Source organism: Pygocentrus nattereri, chromosome 1 (assembly GCF_015220715.1).
Source record: "Pygocentrus nattereri isolate fPygNat1 chromosome 1, fPygNat1.pri, whole genome shotgun sequence".
NCBI classification, from domain to species: domain Eukaryota; kingdom Metazoa; phylum Chordata; class Actinopteri; order Characiformes; family Serrasalmidae; genus Pygocentrus; species Pygocentrus nattereri.
Window position 1 is genome coordinate 21720961 of NC_051211.1, and position 12204 is coordinate 21733164.

Genomic DNA, 12204 nt, shown 5'->3' on the forward strand with positions numbered 1-12204 from the left:
CTCATTCTTAAGGGCTGGCCATATACCCAGCATGCATTACACAAAAATACACAAAACAGTACACTGATATTCCACTCATGCAAGTGATTTCATGACATATTTTCTCCATAAATTACTTATAAAAGGAACGAACATGACAATCTATACAGGTACATCTTCAATGTAATTTGAGCCAGATAACAGGTTTTCAAGCAGGCCAAAACGTTTGTGCAGGTATACTGGCCAACAAAACTGCATGGTCAGTCCACATGAAATCACTGGAGGCCTCCTAATCTTGATTTACAACATTTCCAGGCAAGGTAATATTTTGGGGTCCATGTAGAGCAGACTGACTCAGTAGTATCCAACCAAATAAAACTATGAATCACTGTCCAAACCTCAGATAGAAGCTTATGCTATGAAAGCTTTTAGTAGGGTAGCAGATAACTCTTGCCAACAGGCATTAAGTTCAAATGTATAAGTTCAAATATTCGCTTTAGGAACCCACAACACAAATCTAAAAAAAAAGCCACCACAATGTCTGTTCAAAGCTTCACATATCTGTGTTTAGGCCAGTGCTTAAATGCTAATGCATTGTGTGGGAATTAGCATTGTGCTACTGGGTGAAGAAAGGCTATAAAGTGCATTAATGTGCAGCTAACACACTCAAAAATGTGTGACTGTGTCGACTATTTAATGTGAATAAAATGAAAAACTTACTGAAATGACAGGAACGTCCTATATTTTATTTAAAGTTTGCATGTCTAGAGCGTCTTTATAGCTCTAAACCCAGTTAGCAGGAAAATAGCGCCCACTACTGGCCCACTGATAGCAAAGCTGGTGGCCTGCTCGCTCTTTGCTGAATGTTTTCCAGGTGGGGCACCAGCAATCAAGCAGACTGTGAAGCATTATTCCTTAATTTCTTTATTGTTATGCTGTAAATGAATTTTGTAAATAGTTTTAACAGCAATATCATAAATAAAGCTGGTAATACAGTATAACCAATCCAGCACAGTGTCAGCAACAAAATCTTTCAACAAAATTTAATATCAGGCCTAGCCATTTTCTTCTCTCAATTATTTGTAATATTTATGATAGTTTATTTTCATCAATAAAAGGGTTTGTGCATTTAAAATCTGTTTGAGATTCAAAACTAGTTAGACCTTGTGTGCAGGCCTGGGTGGTAGATACAGTCAGTGGGTGCTGACCTTAAAAGCCAGGGGACTGATATATGCTTGCTCTCAAAGGAGGGTCAGGTCAATCAGAAATGTATTGGAAGGTAATATATAGAAACGACAGATAATGAAAGTGGTCTCTTCTGGTATTAGGAATACAGTACGCTTCACCTGTGCCCTATATTTTTAATGGCATTGTGAATACAGACATTTGGAGCACTAAACAGATGCAGATAAAGAGGCATTGCATTACTAACCTACTAAACACAATCACTCAGATGACGACTGCACATTTAAATTTAAAATGGAAGAACATTAAGATCCAATAGGTTTATTAAGTCCACAGTCCAAAACCAGAGTCCAAAAATCATAAACCAAATTATTCAGTAACTAGATCTCACATAGAGTCAAGGGTGACCAAAACAGAGACAAATCAATCCAAAACCAAATAGTGTTGTAAGGGAGAGGGTTACAGACACATAATCAGAAAGACTTTCCATCAGCTACAAGAAAAACAGGTCGATTATTACAAATACAGCTCTCGGAACAACTGACGTGACTTGACGTGACGGTGACCTCTGGAGTGAAAGAAGGAAACCAGCGGGTTCTCATGAAGCACTACAGGGCACATGTGCCTTTCATAAGGCATACAGAAGTGATAAAATATGCAGATATATTTACTGTAGTAAAAGCAGAAAGCATGTAGCTGGTGCTATCAGTGGAATCAGTGGAATTGCCCTTAAGCAATCTTAGCTTATGTACTTTGAACTGTAAGCGTCTTTGGGTCCTTGATAAAGCGCTATATAAAAATAAAGAATTATTATAATTATTAATTAGCAACACGAAGTCTATTTTGAGAAAGCATCTTGATTTTTTGTTAGACCTACTCTCATCAGGAAGTTGCGATGCATTTGTTTCAAGAGGTGAACTCTGAAACCTCCTGCAAACACATTTAACCCAAACTAACGCTATAAGGGGTGTGCTCTTCGATTAAAGATTAATGTAGTGTTGCTCAAAGGTAATCTCAAACAGACTTGCGTACGTGGATTCTGATACTGATTATTTTTGAGGCTACTTGATATGGTTTGTGGATTGTGTCCTTTGATATAGGGATGCAGTTTGCACAGCGTTAATGAAAAGCTATAAGCTACCGTTGTTTGTTAGCTACAATAGCTGTTCCAGTGCAAAACTAAAGAAGTTAAGTTCAGACTGCAGACATGCTTGCAGTTTTAGTTAGTGTTTAGGTAAAGGTTTCAGTTTAAGCCCAAATGAGAATTTTAAAAATGGCATCTGTTGTAAACCCACTTGCTTTTAAAAACTACAAAATTGCCCTTCTGATGATCTTGAGGGCAGGGAGGAATTCACAACTGCTTGGCTGTGGATTTTAGAGGAAGGGCTGTTTAGAATTGTTTTTCAGTTGAAGAAAGGCAGATAGCTACAGCTAGGAAACTGAATGGCCTATTTTAGCCATATAACTGCCTTCAAGTGATCATTTCAATGGGGAAAATGGATTTACAAACAAATGAATTATGACTAGATACAAGATGTTCTCTCTGGCTGAAAGGGTAAAAAAATTCTCTCTGATATCCTTTCTTTATAAATTTGTTCAACAACCGTGGTAAGTTGTACACTAACGCTAGCTTGATTTGCTATGCTATCAGTCAGGATTGGTTGACACCACAGGGATTTTCAATGGTTGTATGAGGCGTTTGCATTAAAGCATGTTGAGTATTTTGGTGAAAGAATATTATGGAAGCCTGGTTCTGACACTGTAGAATAATGCAACCATTTAGTAAGTCATAATAAAAAGAAAACTTCCAGTGATTATGATGTAGTGTCCCATAATTATGACTAAGCGTCTCATAAATATGTCTTACTTTCTCATAATTATGGGACTGTTTCATAATTGTGATGCACTTTCTCATAAGTATGAGGCATTTTCTCATATTATGAATACAGTAATTACTATGAGATGTTAAGTCATAATTATGAGAATGTCATTATTATGAGATAGCAAGTCATTATAATGAAATGCTGTATCATAATCATGAGATACCAAGTCATAATTATCAAAAAGCTTCTCATTATTATTGTCACGATTGGCTCCTCCCACTCCTGTCCATGTGCTTGTGTTTACCTTTTAGTCCTGTCCATGCTTTTGTTTTGTTTCCTCCCGGTCCTGCCCCCTTGTTTCTAGACTCCGCCCTTGATTGTTCTCACCTGTGTTTACCACCTGTGTCTTGTTAACCCTGCTGTATTTAAGCCCTGTGTTTTCCCCTGTTAGTTTGCTGTTTCTTTGTATTGTAGTGTTTGGTAGTGTTTCTGTTGTTTGATATTGTTTGGTGTTTGTTTATTCTGGCCTCCGTTGTGTTTTTTCCATTTTCCTTTTATCACGTTTGTTCCCCGATCTCTCCGTGTTGGCTTTCTGACCCTGGACCATTTTGACCCTGATTATGGATTTGCCCTTAATAAATCTCGCACATCTCAGCGTATGTGTCCGTCTCATTGCTCCCCCACATTACAATTATGTCCAATTAAATGGCTGGATATTTATCTCCAGTGGCAGAAATGGGCTTCCATAGAATATTGATGAAGGAAAACATGAAAACAACATAACATTGCAAATTCTGTCAAACCTATAATTCTGAGGGATACAATGCTGCACTACAGAATACTGCATAACATGACATACATTCACCTTTAGTTTTAGGCCAGAATTCCCCTTTAATTAAGGATTTGACTAATTGCAATGCAACTTATTCTACAGAAGAAATAGTAAACATTTGAGAAGCAACTGCACTTATCACATTCTTACTTAGATTCTCATTCACCTGAAGTTTTTCGCTATACTGTTGTGGTGTTGAGGTGGTATTTTTTTGTTAGAGATTACGTCTGCCCAGACAAAGGTCACTGTCTCAAATGCTAACTGGGGAAATGTAAGGTGTTGAAAGTGGAAGTGTATAACAATGTATTCAGTACTCTATTACTCTATTCACAATGGTGTACAACACTGTAATAATGACCACCTCACCTTCTAAATAATCATTTCACCATGGGGTTTTGATGTTTTAAAACTAAATGCAAAACAACAAACCCTTATCAATACAATAAATTGAAATACATGACTAAGATTAATGGAAATTTCTTTATACTGGTTTTATACTAGGCGGCGCGGTGGCGTGGTGGGTAGCGCTGTCGCCTCACAGCGAGGAGGGCCTGGGTTCGATTCCCCGGCCGGGTGACCGGGGTCCTCTCTGTGTGGAGTTGGCATGTTCTCCCCGTGTCTGCGTGGGTTTCCTCCGGGTTCTCCGGTTTCCTCCCACAGTCCAAAGACATGCAGTCAGGCCAATTGGACATGCTAAATTGCCCCTAGGTGTGAGTGACTGTCTGTGTCTGTCTGTCTGCCCTGCGATGGACTGGCGGCCCATCCAGGGTGTATCCTGCCTTCCGCCCGAAGACTGCTGGGATAGGCTCCAGCACCCCACCGCGACCCTGACGGAGAAGCGGCTTAGAAAATGGATGGATGGATGGTTTTATACTATTATACTATACCTTATACTAGTTTTATTGCTAAAGTGGCAGGCTGTTACACTTAAGCAAAGTTAAACTATGTTACTGCTTCTTTCAGCAATAATCTGTTTTGGAAGCTTTAAAAAAATGCTTGAAAAAGAGATTGAGTGAGTCTATTAGACATTTCTCATGTTCAGACTACCTACAGGTAGTTTGGCAAATCAGGGTACATAGGTCTGAATAGGTTTATCTCTTTTATTATGTAAAATGTGAGTGTACAGGTCACGACTGCTCAGTTAAAAGTACTTCAACCCTGCTGAGTTGATAACACTATGCTGACATACTTAAATCTGTCACTGATATCTAAAAATGACCAATCTGTAAAGTATTGTCCAGTGCAAATGCATCTGATGTCCAGAGTTTTTCACACACTTTACTGTGCTCCCACTGTAATACTTAAACCTGAGGTTTGGGTCAGTTTATGAACTAGTTTTGTTCAAACCTGGTAAATAAATGCTGTTTGTTAATGTGGGCAATGATTACACGTTATACGAAAATATTTCTTATGCTTATTAAATGTTTTTAACGCAGGGTTTGTTTTTCACTTTTGTACAAGGAAGTATGTGCCGTGGCCTTTAGGAACCTCCGTGTTACAACGTGGAATAAAATATGGCAATAATAAAAAAAAAAAAAAAAACAGATTAGCAAAGCAACTGGTAACAAGAACTTCGGACAGAGGATGCCACTTCAGCTTTGTCTGAACACGTTCTCCCCATTAACAAGGTCATCTGTCTAGATTCACGTCATATAAATACCAGCCAGTCCCAAAGCCCTGCCACAGATACTCCAGTCTTCAGCCCAGTGAGGTGAGTCGAAATCAAGGTGAAGATCCCAGATCTCACAGTAGTTTATTTAGCTTGGACTTCTGTTCAGACTTTCAGCTCTTTTAAAAACTCAAAGACCCTGTTTCCTGCAGGTGTGCTCTCTGGTGGATAACCATGAAGTTTGCGGCTGTAATCCTCGCGCTGTCAGTCATCTCAGGTGAGATTCCTTTCCTGTCATGAATGAATGCTTGATGGTCGTATGTAGATGTTTTAACACCACTGGTTAGATTACATGGTTTGTTGATTTTTAAAATAAATAAACAAATATATAAATAAATAAATAAATAAATGACACGTCCTCTATATCATAATTGGCATTTTGTTCTGCAAATTTTAGTGCACAATTTCTATTCAGATGCTGATTTAAACAGAGTGGAAAGATAGAACACATAAAATGTGTCATAACTTCTGCACAGGCCACATTTTATGTTTTATTTATTTCCCAATAGGGTGTATTCAGCAAATAAACAACGGCTGTGCATTGAAATGCGCAGAGGGGTGACCTTTGTAGATTTCCTTTGTAATATTTTTTTTTTTCAAAATGAACAAAATGTTATTTGTTTGGGGTGCCCAAACTTTTGCATACAACTTTGTTTTTTTATTGTCTAGTCAAGCCATAATACTGTACATTTTTTTTTTAATTCTCCAGATAAACTATATAACATATGATATATTTCCTTTGTAGGCTGCCAAGGGCGCTTCCTATTTCAGGATGAGCCCAAAGAGCGCTGGGAGGTGATGGTGGATACATTTTGGCAGTATGTGGCTGACCTGAGCTCCAAGGTCGAGGAGATGAGGGAGAACATTAAGAGCATTCAGCTGGTCAGAGAGCTAGAGTGAGTATGGAGAAGTCTTTGAAGTGTGTTGTGCCTTGTTTACAGAACTGTGTCAACACATCAGTAGACCTTGCACACAGCTCCCACATGGCATACAGGGTATTGATGGTGATATGTAAGAGGTAGTCTGTTATATCCAACATCAGTAAAGCTATAACACCACTGTAAAAATGACTCAAATCTGAGCTTTTCTCAAATGTATTTTACTACCTTTTTGGTTTCAAAGCCACATGTATGTAGAAAAATGAAAAAATGACCAGCATGCCATTATTTTACTTTAAGATTAAAATCACTTAATGTTTCATATGTAACACCACTGACACAATCTTTTCAGCAGCATACTAAACTGCTCGTAGTTTAGCCAGTTTTTTTTTAGAAATACATTCATTCTTGTGAAAATAAGTTAACATACATGGAAGAACCTTAAATATGGCTTGGAAGGTTTAGTTCACAATTTCTATTTGTTCACTGAATTTAACATATTGGAACAAATATACAAATAAAATGTGCCATAACCTTAGCACCAGACACAGCTTATGCTTTTCAAACATGTTCAGAACATCAACAGGAATTGTACATTAAAATGTCCAAGGTGTGTAACGGCCAGGGGTGCCCAAATATTTGCATATGACTGTACTTACAAAAACACCTTCCTTTCTTCTTTAGTATTATTTAAATAAACTATATTTGTGCATTTCAAGAATCAAACAGGCAATTTCTCAAACTGAAGAGCAAGCATGACGTTGTTTCACATAAAAATAATAAGTTGGCATCTGTGAAGCCACTGCTGTGCCATGCTGTTTTCATGCATGATGTGATTAAAATTCACCAAAGACAAAATTCAAAAAAAGGAATTATCATAGTCTTTCGGAGGATAATTTAGGAATAGAACAGAGAACACTCAACACCAACCTTCAGTGTTTTTTTCTCTTATTTTGAGCTCATTTTCATGGTTTCAAAGAAGTAATAATTGAATGACCCAGCTGCAGATTGACAAGGAAGTGATAACCAGCAAGCATTTATCCTACAAGCCAAAGAGCTGATCAGAATGATATGATCCTACAAGCCAAAAGAGCTGATCAGATCATATGCAGTTGTTTAGTGATCAATACACAACCCTCCATGTGTATAACAATATACTCCACTACTTACTCTGATTCACAATAATAGGTTCACAACTCTATTTTCATTGTTTTTTGTCTGGGTTGTTGATGGTGCTGGTTGTTTGCACACAATGAAGTTTAATTATTACATTAATAGAATTTTTGAACATGTTTGTATCACAATATCACAATAATGCACTGTCCCGCCCCTAAACTCCCATTTTCGTCTTCCAGCACGCTGATCACTGACAGCATGGCAGAGCTGCAGATGTACAGTGATGACATGCAGTCCAAGCTGGTCCCTTACGCTCAGGAGACCGCTAAGAAATTCCAAGAAGACCTGCAGCTGCTCACCAGTAAACTCCAGACACATATGGTAGAGGCCAAAGAACGCATGACTGAATACAGCCAGGAGCTCCAGACCATGGTGGAGCAGAACACAGAGGATGTCAAAAACAGAGTCAGTGCTTACGTCCGCAAGCTGAAGAAACGCCTGAACAGGGACACCCAGGAGATCAACAAGTGAGTCAATAAAACCATTTACTTCATGCGGATACAGATGATCCTATAAGATTTACTTCGAGTTACACTGACTTGTTCTTGTCCTGATGTCTTTATAAGAGAACTTTGCAGGGGTGTAAAAACGTACAGTAAAACTATACTTACAAGAGAATTACATAAATTTTTCTAAACATCTGCATAATGCAGTAGTTAAAATATTTAAAAAGTCATTTGGATTGGTTTAGTGTAGTGTGCTATGTTCTAGAGAAACTAAACAAGACATAATTCTTCACACTGGAACCAGGCATCTGAAGGGTGTAATGCTTCTAAAAGCTCTCCCACAGAAAGTCATGAAATAATTATGAATATGCTGCCTAATGCCTGAAACATTGCTTTATGATCATTTTGAGAGAAGGTTTTGCCCTAAATCACGTTTTTTATAGATGTTTCTAAAAAAGAAAAACAAGTAATAACTGAAATGCAAAACTCATCTTTTGTAATGAAGTCATTTTCTCAACTTAGGAAAATGGCAACATACTTCGAGGAGGTCCAGGCTCGTACTGCTCAGGGCATGGAGGACGTGAAAGATCGCGTGGCACCTTACTTTGATGCAGTTCGCCAAAATGCTGAAGATAAGGCCACCAGCATCTCAGAGCTGCTGAAGACCCAGGCTGGAGAACTAAAGGAGAAACTGCAATCTGGTCTTGAGAATCTACGAGAACACATTGAGAAGACCAAAGAGAGTCTGCGTGCCAACTTCCAGGATAGAACTGAGGAGGTGCAAAACTGGTATCAGCAAATCATCACCCAAGTTGAGGAGAAGATCTAGACCATTGTTGAAATCTTTAAACCCTAAGAACCAAGCTGGAAAAAGGTGGATAGAAAATGGACAGAATGTAAAAACTATAGCAGCTTCAACAGCTTCAAATTAGGCCTACTAATGCAATGGATCACAACATCTACTTTTTTTTTTTACATAATTGAAGCTCATTCAGTGAAATAAGCTAGTAGCAGTTGACCTGTGTGTGTATTAGTTATGCCTTTAGCACATAAGTCACTAGCCACACAGAAACAAAGTAAATCTCAGAGGTTTCCATGAAAAATGAATTATAGTATCAGGATGACTGTATGTTCAGTGCTTCACAGTGAATACTGGTGGTTTAGTCCAGTTGATCTTGTCGACTTAACATCTGTCGCCTTAAATTCTATAGTGATCCAATGAGACATGAAAAGTTTTAATGAGTTACAGCAAGACTGTGATCTTTTGTAAAAAAGGCCAATAAAGTAAACAGAAACAATTTGTGTCATTATTTCTGGGTACTATGTATTCTCTGATATTTTATATTTTCCAAATGTTTGACATTTTCCAAGAGGGGACAGCCTACAAGAACATGAATTAACCAAACACTTCATGATTTCTAAGCCATATTCATGGCCAGAAAATGGTAAATTCTTCTAAAGAGTATTGATATGCTGATCTCTTGCTAATCTCACCCACAACTCATGGACAGACAACACGTTTTAGCTTTTAATTCAAAGTTTCAGATATTCAGTGTGTACAGGTTAAAATATGAATACTGGTCAGGAGACATATATAGAAAGCTGTTTAGTTGTTAATCCATAATTTTAATCCATAAAAGTAAAAATGTTACTGAATTATCAGTACTAGAATAATGACATCTGATTTGGGATTTTAGTTCTCACAAATAAGAAATCAGGCTTTTCCCAATTCATTTTAGTGGGAGAAGCATTTTTATTTTTCAATTAAATTTTAGTGTTTATGTGCCAATTCAGTTTTCACAAGAAAACAAAACTGTTACATGTGCAAATTTAAAGTTTTATATGTAAGAATAAACATTGAATATGTAACACATATTTTTCCTCCCATTCAAGGGGACTGAGAAAAGCCAGAAATTCTTACTTAAATATTTTTCTTGAATTGTAAGATTTAAATTTTACATATCAAATATCGTTTTTTCCTTAGTAATGACCCCCTCTGTTAAACAGAGTCCCTAAACCCCACCAACAGTGTTTTAAACAGAGACCCTAAACCCCACCAACAGTGTGTTAAACAGAGTCCCTAAACCCCACCAGCAGTGTGTTAAACAGAGAGCCTAAACCCCACCAACAGTGTGTTAAACAGAGACCCTAAACCCCACCAACAGTGTGTTAAACAGAGACCCTAAACCCCACCAGCAGTGTGTTAAACAGAGTTCCTAAACCCCACCAGCAGTGTGTTAAACAGAGACCCTAAACCCCACCAGCAGTGTGTTAAACAGAGACCCTAAACCCCACCAGCAGTGTGTTAAACAGAGACCATAAACCCCACCAGCAGTGTGTTAAACAGAGTTCCTAAACCCCACCAACAGTGTGTTAAACAGAGACCCTAAACCCCACCAACAGTGTGTTAAACAGAGACCCTAAACCCCACCAGCAGTGTGTTAAACAGAGACCCTAAACCCCACCAGCAGTGTGTTAAACAGAGACCCTAAACCCCACCAACAGTGTGTTAGAGACCCTAAACCCCACCAGCCGTGTGTTAAACAGAGACCCTAAACCCCACCAACAGTGTGTTAAACAGAGACCCTAAACCCCACCAGCAGTGTGTTAAACAGAGACCCTAAACCCCAGAGACCCTAAACCCCACCAGCAGTGTGTTAAACAGAGACCCTAAACCCCACCAGCAGTGTGTTAAACAGAAACCCTAAACCCCACCAGCAGTGTGTTAAACAGAGTCCCTAAACCCCACCAGCAGTGTTTTAAACAGAGACCCTAAACCCCACCAACAGTGTGTTAAACAGAGACCCTAAACCCCACCAACAGTGTGTTAAACAGAGACCCTAAACCCCACCAACAGTGTGTTAAACGGAGACCCTAAACCCCACCAACAGTGTGTTAAACAGAGACCCTAAACCCCACCAGCAGTGTTTTAAACAGAGACCCTAAACCCCACCAGCAGTGTGTTAAACAGAGACCCTAAACCCCATCAACAGTGTGTTAAACAGAGACCCTAAACCCCACCAGCAGTGTGTTAAACAGAGACCCTAAACCCCACCAGCAGTGTGTTAAACAGAGTTCCTAAACCCCACCAGCAGTGTGTTAAACAGAGACCCTAAACCCCACCAACAGTGTGTTAAACAGAGACCCTAAACCCCACCAGCAGTGTGTTAAACAGAGACCCTAAACCCCACCAGCAGTGTGTTAAACAGAGTTCCTAAACCCCACCAGCAGTGTGTTAAACAGAGACCCTAAACCCCACCAGCAGTGTGTTAAACAGAGACCCTAAACCCCACCAACAGTGTGTTAAACAGAGACCCTAAACCCCACCAACAGTGTGTTAAACAGAGACCCTAAACCCCACCAACAGTGTGTTAAACAGAGACCCTAAACCCCACCAACAGTGTGTTAAACAGAGACCCTAAACCCCACCAACAGTGTGTTAAACAGAGACCCTAAACCCCACCAACAGTGTGTTAAACAGAGACCCTAAACCCCACCAACAGTGTGTTAAACAGAGACCCTAAACCCCACCAGCAGTGTGTTAAACAGAGTTCCTAAACCCCACCAGCAGTGTGTTAAACAGAGACCCTAAACCCCACCAGCAGTGTGTTAAACAGAGTTCCTAAACCCCACCAGCAGTGTGTTAAACAGAGTTCCTAAACCCCACCAACAGTGTGTTAAACAGAGTTCCTAAACCCCACCAGCAGTGTGTTAAACAGAGACCCTAAACCCCACCAACAGTGTGTTAAACAGAGACCCTAAACCCCACCAGCAGTGTGTTAAACAGAGTTCCTAAACCCCACCAGCAGTGTGTTAAACAGAGACCCTAAACCCCACCAGCAGTGTGTTAAACAGAGACCCTAAACCCCACCAGCAGTGTGTTAAACAGAGACCCTAAACCCCACCAGCAGTGTGTTAAACAGAGACCCTAAACCCCACCAACAGTGTGTTAAACAGAGTCTCTAAACCCCACCAGCAGTGTGTTAAACAGAGTTCCTAAACCCCACCAGCAGTGTGTTAAACAGAGACCCTAAACCCCACCAGCAGTGTGTTAAACAGAGACCCTAAACCCCACCAACAGTGTGTTAAACAGAGACCCTAAACCCCACCAACAGTGTGTTAAACAGAGACCCTAAACCCCACCAACAGTGTGTTAAACAGAGACCCTAAACCCCACCAACAGTGTGTTAAACAGAGACCCTAAACCCCACCAACA

At 39.4% G+C, this 12204-nt stretch overlaps 1 protein-coding gene across 1 annotated transcript; it reads left to right on the forward strand.

The window, feature by feature from the left end:
- The first annotated feature begins 5525 nt into the window (after positions 1 to 5525).
- apoea (apolipoprotein Ea) lies at positions 5526 to 9286 on the forward strand. Its single transcript, XM_017725567.2, has 5 exons — positions 5526 to 5546; positions 5641 to 5705; positions 6234 to 6384; positions 7722 to 8009; positions 8511 to 9286. Exons 2-5 carry the CDS (start codon positions 5663 to 5665, stop codon positions 8815 to 8817), a joined length of 789 nt encoding a protein of 262 aa, XP_017581056.1. The 5' UTR covers positions 5526 to 5546; positions 5641 to 5662; the 3' UTR covers positions 8818 to 9286.
- Positions 9287 to 12204: the final 2918 nt, after the last annotated feature.